This window comes from Trichoderma camerunense (assembly GCF_050948025.1).
Source record: "Trichoderma camerunense strain CBS 138272 chromosome Unknown V8C40scaffold_41, whole genome shotgun sequence".
Classification (NCBI taxonomy): Eukaryota; Fungi; Ascomycota; class Sordariomycetes; order Hypocreales; family Hypocreaceae; genus Trichoderma; species Trichoderma camerunense.
Window position 1 is genome coordinate 43,361 of NW_028145329.1, and position 20,206 is coordinate 63,566.

The 20,206-nt window shown below is 46.0% G+C and overlaps 5 protein-coding genes across 5 annotated transcripts; all 5 read right to left on the reverse strand.

The window, feature by feature from the left end:
- Positions 1–1,189: 1,189 nt before the first annotated feature.
- Positions 1,190–1,852, reverse strand: V8C40DRAFT_285741 (uncharacterized protein; the record flags this gene model as incomplete). Its single annotated transcript, XM_083222441.1, has 2 exons — positions 1,639–1,852; positions 1,190–1,406 (listed from the first exon to the last, which is right to left on the reverse strand). The coding sequence occupies exons 1-2, from the start codon at positions 1,680–1,682 to the stop codon at positions 1,190–1,192; spliced, it is 261 nt and encodes an 86-aa protein (XP_083066885.1). The 5' UTR covers positions 1,683–1,852.
- A 2,464-nt stretch (positions 1,853–4,316) lies between these two features.
- V8C40DRAFT_278907 (uncharacterized protein) lies at positions 4,317–4,813 on the reverse strand (the record flags this gene model as incomplete). Its single annotated transcript, XM_083221133.1, has 3 exons — positions 4,317–4,573; positions 4,687–4,715; positions 4,770–4,813. 3 exons carry the CDS (start codon positions 4,811–4,813, stop codon positions 4,317–4,319), a joined length of 330 nt encoding a protein of 109 aa, XP_083066886.1.
- Positions 4,814–9,939: 5,126 nt separating this feature from the next.
- Positions 9,940–10,393, reverse strand: V8C40DRAFT_271732 (uncharacterized protein; the record flags this gene model as incomplete). Its single annotated transcript, XM_083220295.1, has 2 exons — positions 9,940–10,171; positions 10,344–10,393. The coding sequence occupies 2 exons, from the start codon at positions 10,391–10,393 to the stop codon at positions 9,940–9,942; spliced, it is 282 nt and encodes a 93-aa protein (XP_083066887.1).
- Positions 10,394–12,596: 2,203 nt separating this feature from the next.
- On the reverse strand, positions 12,597–13,221 carry V8C40DRAFT_285745 (uncharacterized protein; the record flags this gene model as incomplete). Its single annotated transcript, XM_083222442.1, has 2 exons — positions 13,119–13,221; positions 12,597–12,831 (listed from the first exon to the last, which is right to left on the reverse strand). Exons 1-2 carry the CDS (start codon positions 13,157–13,159, stop codon positions 12,597–12,599), a joined length of 276 nt encoding a protein of 91 aa, XP_083066888.1. The 5' UTR covers positions 13,160–13,221.
- Positions 13,222–18,183: 4,962 nt separating this feature from the next.
- Positions 18,184–18,720, reverse strand: V8C40DRAFT_271733 (uncharacterized protein; the record flags this gene model as incomplete). Its single annotated transcript, XM_083220296.1, has 2 exons — positions 18,184–18,400; positions 18,677–18,720. 2 exons carry the CDS (start codon positions 18,718–18,720, stop codon positions 18,184–18,186), a joined length of 261 nt encoding a protein of 86 aa, XP_083066889.1.
- Between the last annotated feature and the right edge of the window lie 1,486 nt (positions 18,721–20,206).

Sequence of the window (20,206 nt, forward strand, 5' to 3'; positions counted from 1 at the left end):
CCTTCTGAATTGAATAACCCACCTGCTACTGCCATTGTAGATCGCACAAGTAGAAGAGGACGGCATTTGGGGTATCTCAGATAATTGCAGTATCTTATAGCGTTGGTGGAATCAGGGACCGACCACTAAGTTACTTAGACAGAACTCTAGGTACTCAAGCAGGTAGGAGCATAGCCCTCTAAGGTGGATAGCACGGTATATGCAGGTATGTATGGAATGATGTCGGGCCCTAAATTGTCAGAGGAAGTATTTTTTTTTTTTTTTTTTTTTTTTTTTTGAATAGCGACACTGGAGAAAGCATTCCCTTGGTGGTCACCTATACACACGATCAGTAGCTAGACTGAATATTATGCTATTTATACTGCTGTCCATATATGTAAGTTGGTTAGGTAGGGAACAGAAATGTTGCGAACTACGCCTTAAATTTAGTTCTAGCCGGAGGCAATTTTTAGCCGGTTCGTGGAGAAACTCATCAGAGTGCGCGCGAACCGTTTTACCTTAGACGGTAAGATATAGACCTCCAGTGCGATTTGACGTTATATCCGGGCACTTTACTCGCAAACGTTCAGGGGGGAAAGGCAACTGGATTAGTACTCTATACATATGTGCACACGCCTCTAAAGCAGCATACACCATGGCGGCTAAAAGAAGCGTAGTACTCTATACACTAGTGCAGACACATTCAAAGGAGTATACGCAGTGGCGGGTAAAAAGGCTTCGTACTCTATACATAATGACGGTAAAAAAAGCCATGTACTGAATACACCTGGGCAGAGAGGCACTTTGAAATCTGGAAACGTCTGGTACAGAAATCACCGCTTTTGCCATCGGATTTGATCCAGGTTGCATTATAGATCTACTCTTTAAACTTATTTTTTGTTTTGCAGGGCTAGTGGCGTTATTTGATACTGCAGCCATGATTTTGGACTTGATTAAAAAAATTAAGGCTGGATTGACCCCCTAACAGATGCACCGCCTCGTTCAATTCTGAATCATTTCTTCCCAGCAACATGTTACTAATAAATCAACACCACGCACCACATACAGCGTTATCACGACCTGTTACATCGCCTTTTTCACCTAACCATGTGCACTCTTGTTAGTGCATCTGCGTAGGTAGGCGGAAATAATCGTTGAGCCAAAGTCTTACCTCATGTGTGATCTTGTCAATCAATTGCCGTATGGCGATTTAGCTGTGCGAGTGGTTGGCACTTTGATTGGCGCTTATGTGAAACTGTCGATCGAATTCATTTAAACGGGCACGCATCGCAGCGGTTTCTTCAGCTTCAGCTGTCGCCGGATCTCGCGGTTGTATGAATACTATAGGGGGACGTTCGTGATCGGTATGGCCGTTTTGACCAAGAAAGCGATCAAGGTTATATTTAATAGATTGAGGCTCCTTGTCTCTAAAAGGTTTCTGTAAGCAAGTGAACTAATCTATTTATATATGTAGGCCATCTGTGTGAGGTATGGAGCTAAGTATAGATATAGTATTGATTGGCGACCGGAGAATCTGGTCAATCAACGGAGGGGCAATCTAGTAGACGTTCTCGTACAACATAGAATCTTTGCAATAATGCACATATTTGGTGCTGGTTCTGAAAGGGAAGATTAAAAACCATTTATGAGATAACCTACCCATTATTACCGTTATGGATAGCTTGGGTAGAAGAAAACGACATCTTGAAGAAGGTTAAAAGCTCTAAGGGTCTTTCAGTGATATATGACGGGCGACTGATGTGCAGGCAGGCAAGAATTGAATCGATGCGCAAAACAGTTTAGTGATCACTCTGTATCATGTATGATAAGACTGGCGATGCCTGCTGATTCTCAGATGAAGCATTGAGGGGAGAGGGCATTGTTATATATGTAGTCGGATTCAGATGGGAGGACGTATTTCGCGTTTTCGATATGCTCGCCAGCCGTTGTGCCATGAGGCAAGCCTTAGCAACCTGGATCTGGGTCGGAGCCTTCCACTAGCAGGTACTTTGCTAACAGGTACCTTTACTATGGTGTTGCTCTATGTTTTGACTTCCTCTTTTGTTCATTTTTCATTTTTCATTTTTCCCCCCACCTCTGCTCCATCCGTGCACCGGCACTTCGAGGTGCATGAGTCTTACAAACTAATAGTGTGCTTCCTTGCTCTAGCCTGCGTGGATATGTAGTCTGGAGTGGTCGGGGTGTGCTCCTGCCAGCACCAGTGATCCCGGCCGGGTCCACCTGTCGAGCCCGTAATTGAGTCCCTCCCGAAATCTTGCCAAACCCGGTCAAGCCAGCACCGCTTTCTCTCAGCCGAATGCCAACCTGCACGTCTCTCGCACTAGCCCGATGGCTTGCGATGGTGACCTGTGGCGTCGGCCCAGCAGCTCCATCTTTGAAAGAGAGGACTTTGAGATAGGCGGCCAATGGAGGGATGAGGGAACAAATTGGCGAGCCGAGCAACAGCTCAACCGGTAACCTGGACTGGTGCTTACATGTATCCAGTACTTCTACGTGGCTAGATCATCTCATCAACACCAGCACCGGACACTTCTCTGATGATATAGCTTTGTTACTATCGAGGTCCACCCCATCTATAGTATCAAATGGAGAAAGAATAAGTCCCCACATGATGTTGAAGGTGGAATATTTAGCCAGAGGAAGCCGTTGTAAAATGATGGTCTGTAGACAGCGGTACTAGGGGCTCGAGTACACAACCTCCACGGGGGTTTATCGTCATGAGATGCCACGCGAGTTGCCTCGACTGATCGACCCCGCGGGTCCACAACGACTCCCGTTGGTGATGGGATCCAAGCTGAATACACCCCTGTGGTGTGGTCGACGGACCAACTAGACCGGAACTGGCGTTGACAACAGCAACGTCAATCCCATTGAGTGCCATAAGGCACCACCTAAGTACCGTGTCCACTCTTCTTCTCTATCGAGGGGAGAATTCTCAATTTAAGACACTTTGATTGGCTGCTGCTTGTAAGAGTACTTAGGTGGTGCCTTATGGCACTCAAAGGGATACAAGAGGCCTGCGTCGTCATTCTCCAGAAGGAAAACTTAGTGCGATTGCCTTGCTCGCCTGGTCTTCTGCTTCCTCTTTGGGTGATGGCTTGGATCTAGTGTCTGTTAGCTGTCTGAGGGGCAGAAGAGCGGACGATTTGACTCTCCGGAACCCGGCAATCTATCTTCAGCCGAGGCCCCTGAACCGACTCAAGTAGTACGAAGCACGAAAATTCTGTTTTTGATCACCTGCATAGAAACATGGAATCTCGTTTCTTTTTCTCGCTGGCCGAGTTTTGGGTGCTGGTAATCACAGACTTGCGTTTCACTGATAAAACATTTGTGCTCGCCTCGCTCATGTTAGTGCCAAATTGCACTAAAAGCCTACTGATTGAATAGTGACCCCCGCCAACCAATGCCTGATGCGTGCCCGGTGCTTGCGTTGATAAATACTAGTATCAATTCGCTTTGTGCGGAACGAATGTATGAAAGAATGTATTCTCACTTATGTTCAGAGATCGGAAGGAAAATTCCACTGAATATTCGCCCCGTCATTAGAAGCATCGACGACGCTTCGCCAGCGGGAGGTGCCGTTCCGCGGCAGTGGATCATTTCTTGGTCTTGAGCTTTAATGGTGCTTGGGCTGCTTTAATAGGTGCGCGTCCAATTACAACCCAACATCATCAACTCCGTTGATGTAAGGCACTGTCGACATGTATACATAGCAAGGACGCGAACCACTGCACCGTACTGGCCTGCTTACTAAGATCGTGCTGTATTATTACCCGCAAAAGAGTGGAGGGGAAAAAAAGGCAAACCGCATTGGTGCTCTCTGCGCCTCCAAAATCTTCTGAAGGTTGCCTCAAAGAGGCAACTGCCCTTATTCTGTCGCATCAATAGTTATTTACCTGGCCTACGGCTTGCGATTATTATATCGATGCTTGGCGTTTTAAACCCACCATTGAGCCAGCAGATCTATGTATCACATCTGCTCTCAAAAGCTTCCATGTTTCGTGCTTTGTGGAATCAATCAGTAGTGTGTCATTTGATGGCTAGAATGTATACCTAAGCTATGAAGTTACATGCAGACCTCAATCGGAGGACTAAGGCTCGATTAACCCCATCCTGCTCTACATCCGACCCTTGATTCCCCCGTTCTTTAGTAACGTGCAATTGACTTATATCTCAACACCACGCATGATCACAACCTGCTTCATCCAAACACGCGCTATTACTGTTAGTGCATCTGCGTAAGTCGGAAATAGGTAGTTTTTAAGGTAAACGTTTACCTGAAATGTGGGCCTATCAGTCAATTCCGGTATGGCGATTCAGTTGCGGGAGTGATTAGTGCTAGAGCTAAACTGCTGATCGAATGCATCTAAACGAGCACGCATCGAGGCCATTTCTTCAGCTTCAGCCGACACCTGATCGCGCACGCGCATAAAAGCTACAGGCGGACGCTCATGGTCGACATGGTTATTGGGATCGACAAAGCGATCGAGGCTGTATGACACAGCCTGGGGTTGCTTGCCTCTAATGAAGAGTCCGTAAGCAGCCGCACACTCATGAGTGCATGCACGAGTACCTGCACTCAGCTACAGATCCGTACATGCAAGTATAGAGGTACATTGAGTGGCGCTGGAGCATGCAGCTAGCCAATCAACGGAGTTGGAATCATCTTAGACACATGCGTTTTACAATGATGCTCTGGTGGTGGTAAAGGTGAACTAAAAAAAAGAGAAGAGATAAATGGAAGATACTAGGAAGATGACAGGACTTACTCGTTACTGCCGTTATAATCAGCGCGAGTAGTGGACGGCGGCATAGTGGATGACATGGTAGATGATGCTCTATCAATAACTCGATACTATTTAGGTACTAAGGTACTTAGCCGACAACTTGAATAGATGAGATAGATGAGCGAAATTGCCTGAGAGTGGTATGTATAGATTGTTGAGACGAGGGAGTAGCCTTTATATCGAGTGCATGTAAGAGCACGTATGGCCTTCTGGCCAAATCCTCTCTTTTTCGTGCTCCTTATATATCGTAACACCAAGATCTCCCGGACAAAGTGAAATTTATGCACCTTCAGTTCGGTGTCGAACACTCCCCAGCGCTCGCCCAGTTACACCTCGGCCTCTACCGCTGGCGTACTCCGCCGAGCGCTCGCCCAATCCAGGTACAGCCTCTACCGCTACTCCGTCCGTACGCACCGCCTAGCGCAGCTATGGATCCTCCGAAAGTACCCACATGTACCTCTTGCGTTGTCAGCCTGGCGTCAAGATTGCCGACAATCTCTGAGACACTAGCAGAACGAGGAATTTGTAAAATGACTAGTCAATCCATTGGGAGCAGCGTCAACAAGGATCTCAGTGCCAAACCCAATAACCTTGATTCCCGCCAGCTCCGCTCGGCTGGAGTAGTAGACTAATGTACGATTTTTGTGATGTGCTGGCGTCACCGTCTCGGCTATTGTGCAGAATTGATATCCGCAGGTGGGAATGGCAAGTCTCACAGCCGGCCGGTCAAGGCAGATGCGCCAGCATCAAGCTACTTGTGCCTATACCTCATAGACGCAAATGGGGAATAAATGGTTAGTATTAGAAGATGACGAGAGAAATTTAGACCTTGTAAATCTCCAGACAAATCTGTACCCAGTCCTCCGTATACAGAGTGAATCCCCTTGATCTGCTCGATTTAGCAAAACACATGACCAGGATTATGAGCCAGCTCTCAGTGGTTCCTCCCGCAACACTGTCCATGTGGTCTTTGAGAGCGCTCTGCATCCAGGCGTGATAGACTTATGCATCTGAATTCTGGAGCACCTAATTCTTTAGACTTCTTGGAGCCTTCGTTAAAGGTAAGCTGAGCATGCTCGGTCATTCACTGATTGGTGGATGCTTGCATCTTGGAGACGTGCATTTGTGTGCGGGGCATCTCTTAGGCAGCATATAATTTTTGCCTTAATCGGCAACTGTCACGTCCTTTAAAAATTACCCTTGTAAAAAAAGTAGGTGTTTTGCTGCCTGAGGTACTCAATCTTACCGATTGATGTGGCTGCCGGCCGATCTGACTTGAGCCCGATACCTCCTCCGCCGATTAGCTACCTAGGACCTAGCTCTTGCCGAAGTCTTCGTTCCCAATTTTGGGGAGGGAGAAGGATGGTCGCTGACAGAAGTGGCGCAGAAACAGGTGGGCAGAAGGGGTCATTGTCATCAGCGGTGCCGTTTAGTGCCCAATGGTACAAAAACACTAGCCCGAAAAGACCGCAGTCTAAGCATATCGAGGTCGTTTCGTTTCAACGATTACGTCTAGTGGCCCGATGTCGTCTGTATGCTTATTTCAACTTCATGCTAGTATCACAAAGCGGAAGATGAGGTGTCTTTCGTTGTCAAGTGCGTAGCTAATTAAATACTTGTGCCACAGGTTCGGCACGCACAAACTGCAGCTGCACATATATGCTGCGTACATGTACCTAGCGATGGGATATTAAAAAAACAGCCCTGATGAGCAATATCTCTATTTCAGATCGCAAAGTTATTCGAGCCCGGCATCTAGCGTCTTAAATAGCCAAATGGCGTGTGCTGCGACCACTGTATATCTTCTCTCCCATGAAGTCATGTCGCTTAGCGTCAAGGCTGTCCAACAATCTGTAGTGCTAGACACAAATCTTCTGGTGGGCTTCTCATCTGATCTATGCTTGAAATACTTGTATATCTGTTACTGAAACTTACCGGGCATGTATGAAACAAGGCGCCCCGCTTGCAAGCATGTTGTCTTACTGTGGTAGGCAGGTACGTGCATTGTTCCTGCTTTCACCTCCTTGTTGATGCACCACTCGCGTGACTGTTTGGGTCAACGGATCTTATGTGGAATTTCCACTTAGAAATTGTAATTTAAGATTATATGCATAGAAATAGTGACAAACCCATGGTCAATAGACTCCTTTGTTGTACATAATACCAGACGATGAGACTTCACGACCTCGTCCAAATTTAGGATGTCTGGTACAATTTATTGTTTCACAGGATCATGCGATCCATTTTAGTTATACTTTTCCTCACAGACATTTATTCATTCATTTAACAATATACATCATATATTACTCGTCAAGCCTACATTTCAACTTTTACAAACGACTGTTCAATCATGTATTCGATACCAAATTGTTTCCCAAAACCCAACTGGCTCCAATTTCAGCTGCCTCTTGGACCGCCCCCCTGGCCAAACTTCTCATCAAAGGCCCGAATCAGTCCTCGCATTCTTTTTTCTGCTTCAATATCACTTTGCGGCTCTCCAAGGCCGGGTAAAGGTCGCTGGTAGTTTTGCCCAGTTCTATCGCTGTTGTGTTGGAGAAAACGATCCATATTGTAGGTAGGGTGGTGAGGAACCTCGAAAGATTGGACGTGAGTGGTGGTCACGCGTTGTTCTTTGTCGCTTTGTGATCTGAGTCTCCGTTAGCTTACGTACGTGTGTGGAAATTGCAAGTGAAAGAAAGGAAAGGAAAGACAAAGAGAAAAGGCTAGTAATTTAGCTTTGAGATGAGATTGAGAGCATTCCCCTCGCAATTGAAAGCCATTACAGGTTTGTTAGAGCAATAAGTTTACACGTACAGAGTGCTACCAATGCAGACTGAGCAGGTGGATGGACCAGACATTTTGTGTAATCCGAGTTGTTATAAAAGCCAAACAAGAGCAATCCAGTCAAAGAAGAACAACTCAGTCAAAGAACAACGTTCCAAAGAGTGAGTATACTCTATGATAATAGGCACAATGGCACAGATAATAAACATTTCAGCGATTAATGAACGGAAGAGTTCGAGCGGTATTTATAAAAACCGTGGACAAAGGGTAAGTTCCCCTTTCATTGCTATTCATCTACCTTGAGATCCATTGTCATCTAGAGGTTCCAAGAAGAGCGGCGTATGCTGGCCAATAGGTGAACCCGTTAACATGATTGTGGCTGACAGGTTTGCTTCTTTGAGCAAATATACGTATACTTTGCACTGCCAAAAGAAGAAGTGAATGCAGACGCACCGTAACAGCACCAATAATATTACGATCTCCAACAGATCAGGCGTTCCATGGCATATGTACACGGGCTACGTGCATATGGTCGTTTTCATACTTCAATGGTAGTCTATGGCTTATTCAATCTCATTCCTTGTATCTGATTTGTTGCATTACGCAGTACCTCTACCTACTGGTCCGTGTCCCATCGCCAGTGTAAGTGGCGTACCAGGTACAAAGGCCAATCGAGAAAACCTCCACTCAGCTACCGGAACCCCGTTTTCATCTCCGCTATCACGGACCTTTGACGGATCAATGCTCCGTGAAATCCGACGTATCTACACCAATCGGCAGCGTCCGCCGCTGGACAAGCTGCCGCTCCCCGACGTTTAGCTCTCATGCCCGTATTATCCGCCAACCGGCGGCCCGCAAACCGTTAGACCCACAGGAGCTAGAGGTGTTTATTTTGTCAGATTCTTGTCCAGCGAGGGATTCTCATCTTTACCGCGAACCGCAAGGAAATCGCCCGGGGTGTCGGAGTCTCCCACGCATGTGCCCATACCCTATTATTCTTGCAATGAACGTAACAAACCTTCCGCGCTAGCGGCACAGACGGTACAGAGCACGGAAAGAGAGCGTCAGTTTGATGATCTGCTAATTTAAAATAATATCGGAAGTAGGGAGGGCCAAAAGATACGGGATAGTTCCTTCACCTACGACATGCAGACGTGTTGAGGCTTCAGCACATGTTATGCAACAAATCTTTTCCCCATCTGGAAGCAAACCAAAAGCTATCCAGCTGCAAGGCAAGCAGGATGCCCTGACATCACATATTTCTCCATTGGATACTCTTGTAGCTGAATCATGGATCCCTATGCGAAGATGACGGTGTTCGTGTCTGAAACAGACAGCTTTACTAGAGTTCTGTCAATTGAGCTCTTCGATATTGATAGCCTTGTGTGGCTTATAGAAAGGGAGGGCTGCCATAACCTATACTGGCTACTACTTTATTCGACCATCTTTGTACCATATGCAGCAAGTATTTTCAGGCGCTCCAGCCTGTAGTTCATGCTTTCCATTGCTATTCTATAACTACAAGTCTTCACAACGGCCGTCGTCGGGAGCTTGGGACTTAATATTTGTGTGATGTCAGTCGTAACGCTCTAATATCGCTGATTTGGGCACCAATATTAAATCACTAACGGGACTAATATCCAGAGGCTTCGTCTTCTTATTCTTTCTTTCAAATCCATTAGTATGCTAGCATCTCAGCCACGAAATCAGGCTACTTTGGGTAAAACTACCCTTGGTCATGCGTGTTGCCCCTATTGTGTGCATGTACCTTGTACACCTAGTTTTGATGCGGCAAAATGAGATACATAAATTTTCAAGGCAACCAGGAATGGGTCGCCACCCATATCTAGTCTCTCCAGAGTTTGGCAGCCTTACTAACAGAACACAGCACTTACTCCACTGTTGCGCAGCGACGTGTGTAGCAATTGCGAGTGGATTTTTATATTGAGTTGACTATCAATGGAATACATCCTGATGCTTGACTTCACTGCCGACGTGTCCAGACAGGATAACATGTTAGACGAGGAATATATTTTTTGGACTATTATCTTGCGATAATCCATGAAACTGACAACCAAGCTACATACTAAGAATCTGCCTTAGTTGCAAAGCATCATTTGCGATAAATGAGAACCAAAAAGCAAATATGACCACGCGTTCTTGGAATAGCTATTAAGCTCTTTGGTCACAGGGCCTTTTGTCCTTGTTCTTGTTCTTGGCGATAACATGAATGGGACGTCGCAATTATTTCTATCAAGATATCTAATCATGTACATGAAGTAGCTATGCATACATCTATTTATACAGCGTGCCGACACATTCCGCATGCATATGTGCTTATAACGACCGCCTGGTCCTCCATGAGCATCTAGCGGCGAGTAACATTCTCACTTCGCTTGAATTTGGTATCGAAGTCGTGAAGCTGCGAAAGGCTGCGCTGCTTCGCCTCTTCAGGATTTAGTGCTTGTTTATAACCAGGAGGGTAGTTATGATCAGAGAGGAACCGAGTGAGATTATAAGATGGATTGTGTTTATCAATGGTAGGACTGGAGGCGGCAGAAGGAGTTCCGGCGGGGGGTGGAATTGAAGCTGTCTTGCTGCTATTAACGCTCCTGTTAGTCCTGGGTGCAGCAAAAACATCTCAAACTATCTGCATTATACAAAGGGAAACTTATACAGAAACATTTCTCCTTGGTAGCAAACTCTGAAACGTAAAACGGTATACAGGAAAGAAGAAAAGTTAGATAGGATTGGCTGCAAGGTGTAACGTACGCATTGCTGCTTTTACCGACAGCGCCAGCAGATGAGGCGGGCATATCCATGAGAGAATTGGACAAGAATAGGGCAGATTCAAAAAAGGATGAATGTAAAAATTGATAGATCTATAATGATATTCATAGGAGAAGCTTTGTTGATGAGACTGTTGGATAATTAAAAAATAAAACAATAGGGAAGGGTGTCAGTATTTATATCCGGAAAACATTGAGCATTGGGCAACGTCTTATGATTTTTGATGTCTTTCCCTAACCAATGATAGCTTGATACTAAAACAACCTCCGTTGGTGTGTCTACAGATACATTGTTACATTGAAGCAAACCGCAGGCTGTAAGTCGAGTAAGATAAAGCTGCAGTTTTTTTGGTATCAATTACCTTTCGTATTACTGGCCAGATGGTTTCTATGGTTTTATGGGGGTATGTGCGCAAGAAACCTGGAGAACGGCGCGAACCGCTGCCTTATAAAAAATGCGGCTCAAACACAGGCGTCCGCGGCTCTGCGGCTCTCTCCGTGCGGCTCAAAATCCAAATACAACACTCATCCAACGACAACACCAACCCAATGATCCATCACGTGACGAATTATTGCTCCATAGGCGACGCCTCCCCCGGATACAATGCCGAGGTACATAAGTGTGAAGTACGAGGAACTTCCAGTATCCGGTCCCTTGGATACGACACATATTCGGGTCCCTGGTGGACTCCTTTTACGTTCATTTCAAGTCGGATCCGCAAGTGAAAGCCGAGACATATATTAAGTCAACACTATAGCAAGAGTTTCCATTGTTGATGTCTACGTCAATGTTAAATTACTTCTCCTGCTTAAACAACAGGTACGTTTGCATGAGCTCATGATATTATAGAAGTATCCGTAACCTAGGTACTAAGTACTAAGGCAGTATGGTGCTGTATACGAGTAAGCATCTAGTTCCATGAACACACCCGAGTAAGCTACATATATAGGATGAGACATAGCGAGAGAATGCAATATTGAGGATTGTGATATTTACCCTACATGAACATTACTCGGTAGTTCGGTTCCATTGCGGAGCTCTCATAAGGACCTACGGATGCCTTAGAGAGGGTCTGGGCCTTTTATGCAGCATGCTTCTGGAAATGGGTCGCACACCAGTTGTTGCCTTAATGTTGAGCCTCTGTTGAGCCGCATCTGACATCTCCCGCCTTTGCGGCTCAACTAAGGTCTAGGGTCTCTGCGTCGAATGTGTTATCTTCCACGTGGTTTCACTGCCGCTACATTGTTCCCGCCGCACAGCGTGGTGTCGCAACTTTTCAACCCTTTAACGTTTATTACACATGCATGTAAGATAATCACTGACATGCGGGCTGTGGCATCATATCAACTCCAATTCCCCAATTCTTTTTTTTCATGCGCGCATCATCCAGTTCCCGTCAGATCCAACATCATCATCTTTACACTCTAACGCGAAAATCAACATTTCCATCAAAACAACCCTTATCAACTATGCCCGTAACATCAATCGTAGTTTACACCCCGTTTTTATAGTAGAGGGAGCTAGATGTCTGAATGCACATGAGCGGAGGTATGGCCGTTGTGGAGAGTCTGTTTTAAAACTGGCTAGCTTCTATTCTCTCGGCTGGAATAATATCAGGAGTGAGTAGGTTTGGGGTTGGTGACAATAGCAGGCGGCGCAAAAGCACTCCCGAAAATGATTGTGCCCTGACAGGGTGCTCTGAAGTCCAAGAAGGCTTCTGCGGGGGAAGACATGGGTCGCGAACCGCTGAGCTTGCACTTACCAAAATACCTAGGCAAACGCAGATTTCACGGCATTATTAGTACTCCGGAGTACGGCGGGAATACACCAACCAGGCCTCCTAATAGGTGCGAGGAACACAATTTTTGAGATCCATGGATCTGTTACAACAGCACCGCGCCGTCAACTGTCGTGGATGGCGCAGGCTCGCCATCGGCAGCACTGCACAACTGGATTACCGCACTTGACAGCCCGAGCAAATAGGCGCCAAAGCACTAGGTACTCTGCTGCCACGCCCTCATTTTGGAGCGGTCTCACCATGAATTTTCTTCTTCTTTGAGCACGGGGCCTTGGGAGCAAACAGAATAACATCGCAGACTTAAGAAATAATAATTAATTATCTCTGCAAACAGCTATGCAATGACCATGACCTATACCAATATAATAAACCTATGTATAACTCCAATGCATTTCGTATGTAGAACGCTCGCATGCAATGGCCCAGTCTCTCAGCTTCTAGCTGCGAGAAGCAGAGTCGCTGCGATGAGGAGGGCCGGTGCTAGTGGAAAATTTGGCTTCGATGCTGTGCAGCAATTTTTGCACTCGTTTTTCCGATTCGGTAGGGCTCTGTGCTTGTCTGTATCCGGGCGGGTTGTTTTGGTCTATGTCAGAAAGGAAGCGGCTGAGGCTGTACGAGGGTTTGTGATCATGAACGGTTTCGTTGGCGGTGGTGGCATCGTCATTGCTGGCACTAATAAAGAAGGAGGCTTGTTAGATTCTATAATGTTATCGACAAATGGGAACGGCCAACTCTTGACATCATCATTTACTGCATGTGCTATAAAAAAAGAGGGCTGGCGGGAGATCATATCTTCTCTTCCAAGCCGATCATGGGAACGGAGAATAGGAATAATATGAGCGAGCGTAGATTCCGCATACGGCAGCCATGAAAAGACTAATCATTGAGCGGCCAAAAAAAAAAAAAAAAAAGGCAGAAGGCTTAAATGTACGAGAAGTAATCTTTAAGATAATACGCACACATTGTTGCCGCTGTAGGCGCGAGTGGAAGACTCAGGCATTTTGATAAATGGGGGTTTCGGAGTAGAGGGCGAAAGTAAATAATGGCAACGGGAACCTGAACTATCTCAATGTACATAAGAAAAGAGACGGCGAGGGCCATTATTGTACAGATAGATTATTCCCGAGAGAAAGGGGTGTCCGCAGGTATTTATGCTATTACAATCTCGACCATTTCGTGTTGGCGTCTCGACAATTATTTTTTTAGCGTCTCGACACTTTGCTTTGGCGTCTCGAACACTTTTTTTTTGGTGTCTCGACATTTTGCTTTGGCGTCTTGGGATTGCCACACAGGTCGCGCTTCCGTGTCGACCCATTATGTGCACTGGGCCGTCCTTCGTTCCTCCGTGCCGCCTAAAACCAAAGGGTGTATCTGAGTACATTCGACTACTGGTATTGAAATTGCGAACCAGGCCCTGTATGCCGCGCACTGTACCTGTACCTTCGCTTCCATGTTGACCGTCAATTTGCGAAGATGTTCTCAAATAAGTAATGCTGGTGGAGCTGATTTTAGTTCCTAACGCTAGGTAGATTTGGTTGCTTCCAACGCCTATCAGTCAGTGATGGATGGCACTTCTCTCCGGAATACTCGCCCGAGGCCACCATGTTTCCAACGCTCGTGCTCATACTGGCCCGGCCTGTGAACGAGCAAATCTGGAACCTTTCTCCCGGCGTGCTGCCTGGAGATGCTCCCAGCCCCCTTTGCCCGCCTTCGTACTAATGCGCAACGCCGGCCGCGGCCGTATGACGAAGGAGTTCAGAGCTTCAAGTCGGTCTTGAGTTTTTCTGTGAGGTTCGTCGCGTCGTCACCATCTCTACCGTTGCGTCCCGAAAAGGCAATGGAAAATATTTCCTCTATTCCCAAATTTCCGACCTAGCATCCATCGCTCTTGCGAATCAGAAAGTCAGCCTCTATTGAGCCCGCTAGATAGGTACCTTCTAGCTTGTGCCGATTGGAGTCCTCCGCCCCAATCATTTCCCGACCGGTGCAGACACGATGGTATCCTACTACAGATAGGCCAGTAACACGTAGGAACTGTCTGTAAGATGTGTATTTTCTTCTTCTTCTTTTGCGCACATCTGCAAAGGTAACTCCAACCTGGGTTGCTCTAATGTACGTGTATTGTGGCGCTGCGTGTGGTGGTCATCTATACTTGGCGTAGCGCGACAGGGTACAGCGCAGCAAATGGTCCCCGATGCTCAGTTTGTCGATAGACATTTTCTCAAATTTGGCAGCCTCGTCCAATGTCGGACAAAGCAACGTAAAGGCAACACACGCGGTGCTGTTGTGCAGCCTTTGAGGGTGTTATTGGCCTTGTTGAAATTGACCTGTCTCACACCACCTGACAATCCACGATTCATTTAAGTGTAACATCAGACAAAGACCGAGCGATCAACCAAGTTCCAACCCTGAACCATTGGAGAGTTAATCATAAAGTTTGACGTGATCAATGTCCAACTTGACACATCATCTAAAATCCTTTTGCGAAATAGTAGTGACAAGCGTTGACTTGCGCCCATGCAAAGCTCTGTAACGCCTGAATCTTCTAACAGCTCCTGTGCTAAGCAAGGCTCTGCCACTGGCACTAGTATGGCTAGCCTCTGGCGCCAACAGGGCCAGGACATCGCATTGGACGACACATGAAGATGGAGGGCATACCTAGCCTGTGTCCAAATTCGGCATACATAAACTGGTGACCCCCTTACAAAACCCCTGAGATTCTTCTTGAGCAAACATCACCTAACTCAATGCCAGAGGACTTAATGTCGGATTTCACTATGAACTGCAACAGGTCAGATCTGCTTTTATGTTCCAGAGAGCCCCCTTTCTGCATATTATTTATATACTTTATTACGCTGCCTCTTGAAAGTCTCGAGCCCTGAGCCCTTTTCGCGCCAACCTACCTACCCGAACCGCAAGCCCAGCTTTCTGGATATTTTCCGATCGAAATGCCTTGGGCAACGAGAATGTCCTGCTAAACATTCCTGGATTTGGCCCCCCTGAGCCTCGGTAAAGAGCTATCGTCTTAGTTTATGGATCGACCGCCGCTGATTCTCACTACGGATAAGCGTCCGACGAATACTGTGCTCTTTGGATAATCAGCCGGGATTAGTTCTTTTGTTGATTTATTTTTATGTCGACCTAAGAAGCTATTCTGTTCGTCCACACACATCTTGGCCAAAAGAGGGCTCAGGATTAAATTCTGAAGCCCCCGACCGGTAATTTTCGCGAGAATATGGTCTTGTCCGCCTTGCTCACGGCGAAACGCCTCAACTACCACACACACTGGATGTGCCACGATGCCAGTCTTGAATCTCGATGAAAGCTTTTATCGGCTTCAGGCTTCTGCACAATATAGTCGACTCAACAAGCACTCGAGGCTATCACGATACATGAGGCTTGAAAGGACAAGATTTGGGCTGTTCTCATGATCCCTTGTTGCATTAGTGAAATGGGGTTCATTGTTCGATAAGACCATCGACGAGTTTCATTGATCTCTACCTCTCCCAATGGAACGATAATCGTTGCGGGAAAGCCTTTTGCCTGAGTATTGGACGACGGTCCTTATGTTTGAGCGATACACATTTGTTCACACCAAAGCCCGATCGGAACGAAAAGATCTTGTTCGAGCAAATTCTCATCCGAATGGAGGCCCTGCTGGTGGTCAAACAGGACTCTCTTGTTTGGGCCAAGCCTTCGCTGCTGTTGCGCGAAAGGGGCACTCTATTTCACCCAAATCTGCGTGGCTTGGATTAATTCTAGCCGAATATACTGATCCAACCTCACTTGGTATATGCAGATGGGTACATGTGTGGTTTCCTTCCTCCAACACTCCGCTTGCTCTACCACCCACTCCATTCGCCTTACAGTTGTGCTCTACTCACTTTGGTAGTTGAACAAAATCCGAAAGCAAACGAGCCTCTGATTTGAAGTCTGGAGCTCGGTGTAGCCGGTTCTGACATTATCAAGCATATTTTATACACAGTTCCCTAACTAGACTACGGTGGCTTCAAGTCTACTTGGTAGTTCGTTCAGTTTCTGTGGCCTCCAACTACATTTACACATGCCTGGTACAGGGAGCGCAGCGATCATATCCCAATCGCCGTTGCATCAAGCTATCAGCCGCATCATCTACGTCCGAAAGGCTCTGGTAGTTCTACCTTAGCCACACTTGTGTCATGTCTTATGGTGTATTCCATTGGGGGTTTTGCTATAATCCATCTACGTTTCTCTGTTCGTAGGTCCATGATTATCTCAAATCTTTGCTTGCTCTTATGTATATACCAGATGGTCATTACCCCACAAGTACAAAGTGCATGTATCTTGAGAGCTCCAGGCGTGTACTACTTGTCCCTCCCTACATGCACATACTTACTTGCCTAGCCCCGACGAGCATCAAGTCTGTGTGGAGCTAACAACGCCAAGTTTCCAGTAATAGCGGTCAACTGGTATTAATATTTTCTGTGGTGACCAGGAGATTCTGGGCGCCTTTTTGCTCTTTCGCTGTTGGGCAGCTCAACTGTCTTCCATGTCTTGTCCTGGCCCCACCGCACCGCCGACATGGTTTGACAGGGGTTCGGCCAGCTCCACTGTTCCAGGGAAGAGATGGATCATACTGTAGGTTTGCATTTGATGTCCTCGAATAATAGCTGGAGCTGCCCACCGCGGATGCAAGGTACGTACCTACTGTACCGCACATGCGCACCAGCACCTTCATAAGGGCAACAGTACACTGTAAACCATTTTATGCAAGAGGATCTAAAAGGGGAACACCAACGGTTACTTCTAGTCCTTTGTTTACAAATATCTATAGCAATATTTGTATAATATCCAGGGATAAACACCGAACCTGGGAAAGAGAGGGGAAAATAGCAAACATATTAGAAAGAAAAATAGAACGAAAGAAGTTGAGCATGGGAGAGCCGCGGGGCATTCTCATGGTCACAGACTAAGGACACATAACTGACTGACGAGGAAGTTGAGAAAGAGTGAATTGGGCATGAGAGCGGGCCTTTTGATCCTGTCAATGCTGGGCACAGGAATTTATTGACAAGAACAAGTCAGATGTCTGAAGAGAGATATCCTCGGTTTGTAACTGCTACATACTCATAAACATGTACATCTGTATACGCATGCATATATATGTCTAGGGCATTACGGTTTCGCGCATACTCACGCACAAATGCCCAGTTTCTAAGCCTCTAGCTGCGTTATGGAACGTCGCTGCTCGAAGAAAACTTCGTCTCAAATTTGCGCAGTTCCTCAAGCATAGTCTTTTCCGCTTCGGCTGGACTCTTTGTTTGCCCATAGCCCAGGACGTGATTTGGCTCGGAGAGGAAACGGTGAAGACTATACGAGAGGCCGTATCTATGAGACGAACTAGTTGAACTGGTAGTATTTTAAGTCTCAGTGCTGCTATCAATCAGATTTTCTAGATTAGCTCTTAAGACTTGACGAGTACATAGACATCTACAGTTCAAGTTATCAAGCACCATATCTCATGATGTTAACTATAAAAATTAGTAAGAACATTGTTCTGGAGTAGGAGATATCTGTATATAAATGCAGGGGCTCTAGAATTCAGCATCGTGTTTTTAGGTGGCACGGTACCAGACCTTAATACGCTTCTACTAATGAAAATTGGAACTGTACCATGTTCCAGGCATAAGTTCAGTGATAAGAAGAGTGAACAAGTCAAATTATAATCCAGCCACCACCAACACTAAGATCATTACTATGTATACGTACGAATGTATAAGATACCACTTCATTGTCCATGCGTATGATCATAGGTAGCAGCCTAGATCTTTCGCTTCCAATGTAAAGATGGAATTGTGTATCACCGGCTCTGGCCCAAAATAAAACACGCTCCACCGGAAAAGGAAAAAAAAGGTAACCGGACATTCCATACTTTAAAGTACAGAAATTCAGTGAAGAAAGATAATATAATAGCTATTGTTCACAAAAGCAAATTTTGCAAACATCTGGGTAGTTTGCACATAAGCATACTCGCATGTGCACCTGCTAGCTGCGGCTAGGAGCGTCGCCGTTCAAGGAAAATTTCTCCTCGAATTTGCGTATCTCTCCAAGTACAGTCGTTCCTGATCCAGTGACAGCCTGTGCTGGCCTGTGGCCGGGTGGATGGTTGCTTGTATCAGAGAGGTAGCGAGTAAGGTTATACGAGGAGCCAGTATCGCCAGTGGAATTGTTGGTACTGACGATGACTTCAGTTTCAGTGCTACTATGAATCAGAGTGCCTGGTTAGCTGTTAAATGAGCACATATGTCTGTTTTACACTTAAATTTTTCAAGTCCTATGTGCTTTTTTAATATAATGGAGGACAATGTGAGGAGAGCCATATGCATACAGATGCAAGATGAATACAAAAATAAATGGCCGCTGCTACCGTTACGGCGGGAAGCATCCACGACAAAAGAACGTTCAACGCTGACAGACCAAGAGATAAAAGATTGTTAGGGTGGAGAGAGGGCATCAGATAGGAGACAAAAAAACCTACGCATTGTTGCCTTTATGGTCAACACAAGTGCATGAATGGGACATGTTGAAAATCAGTTGCTCAAGAGGTAGGCAGGTAAGATAGCGTAGGGTATGGAGTTGATCCAAACGGTGGCGATGTGTACGAGTGAAGAGACGACGATGTTTTGTTTTTACAGACACGATGAAGAGGAGAGCAAAGGGTATTTATATTCTTGTTTGTAAATAAGACAAGCAAAAAACTTTGCGCCTTTTTTGCTGGGAACTTCGACGCAATGGACTATGCTGGGATATCCTGGCTCTGTTTAATATAAAAGCAATTTCTACGGCACTCTCTTGTCACTTGCCATTGTCCTCTGAGATTGATGAGATGGCTCACCGAATGCGGCACAGGAGGTCTGATGGCACACCCGCCGGCTTCCAGACCCGTTGAGCCGCAATGGCTTTTAGTGACATCCAATGCCCTCACCATGCAGAGTGATGAAATAGATTGGTTCTTTTCGTATACAAGCAAGGGACAGGTATAGTGGCATTGCCCACAGCAGCTACTGCACCACTACTGCTTCGACCTACTTCAGGAGGGTGTGCAACTTTATGCCTCGATATGAAGTATGTAGGATTATATTGCGTCTACTGATCACATGTGGCAAAGGCCGGGGTTTTTTGGGGGAGTACAACTGCATAAGTTGTTGCTCTAATGCATGGGACGTAAAATGGTTTCATCAATCGGGCCCACACTCTAGGTATCTTCCATCTTATGTTTATCTATTTACGCTGCAGGGCTTGAACAGTAATGATAATCATAATAATAAATAAATAAATAAAAAGTGAACAAATCAAGGAACCAGCATTCGTTCGTTCGATCCATGTGCAATGCTACTGGGGCTATATGCATCCACCTTCGATTGTTTGATCCCCGCGGTGGTAGAGACGGAAGGACGCCGGTAAGAATGTTAGTACGATTTAAAACCCGGTATCCAAGGTCCATACCGTTTTACAACTATTGTGATGCAGCTTGTTCACTTTGAGAGCTTATATATAGGCCATCTCTCAAGGGGGAAATGGCAGCCTCGAAGCAGGAACTAGAAAAATCGAGAATTAGGATCTAGAGATAAATATCGCGGAACTGGCTTCCTGGAAAGATGGAACTGCAAGTGGCAAGCTGAGGCATCAACAAGGATATGCCCTCAATCATGTTGACTACCATTTCCCAACAAATTCGCAGACTTGTTCGCAACCTGCTCATCCGCATTGGTCAAACTAAGTTACGAGGAGGGTTGCACCAGGATTACCAGAGACAATCCTGACTTATATAAAGATGCATACAAAACATGCAGACTAAAATATTGAATGAAATAATTTTGAAATGAACTAAAATAAACGAAACCAAAAATATCACAGAGTGCTCTGCTTTGCATTGGGCTGCATGCCAGCAACAAATCAGGCGGGTGCTGTCAAAAGGACCCATCCAGGCCGCGAACCAACCGTTCGGGAAGAGCATACGCCCCCCTCCATACAAGCACACGACTCCCCCCCGGCGTATGGGGGGGGG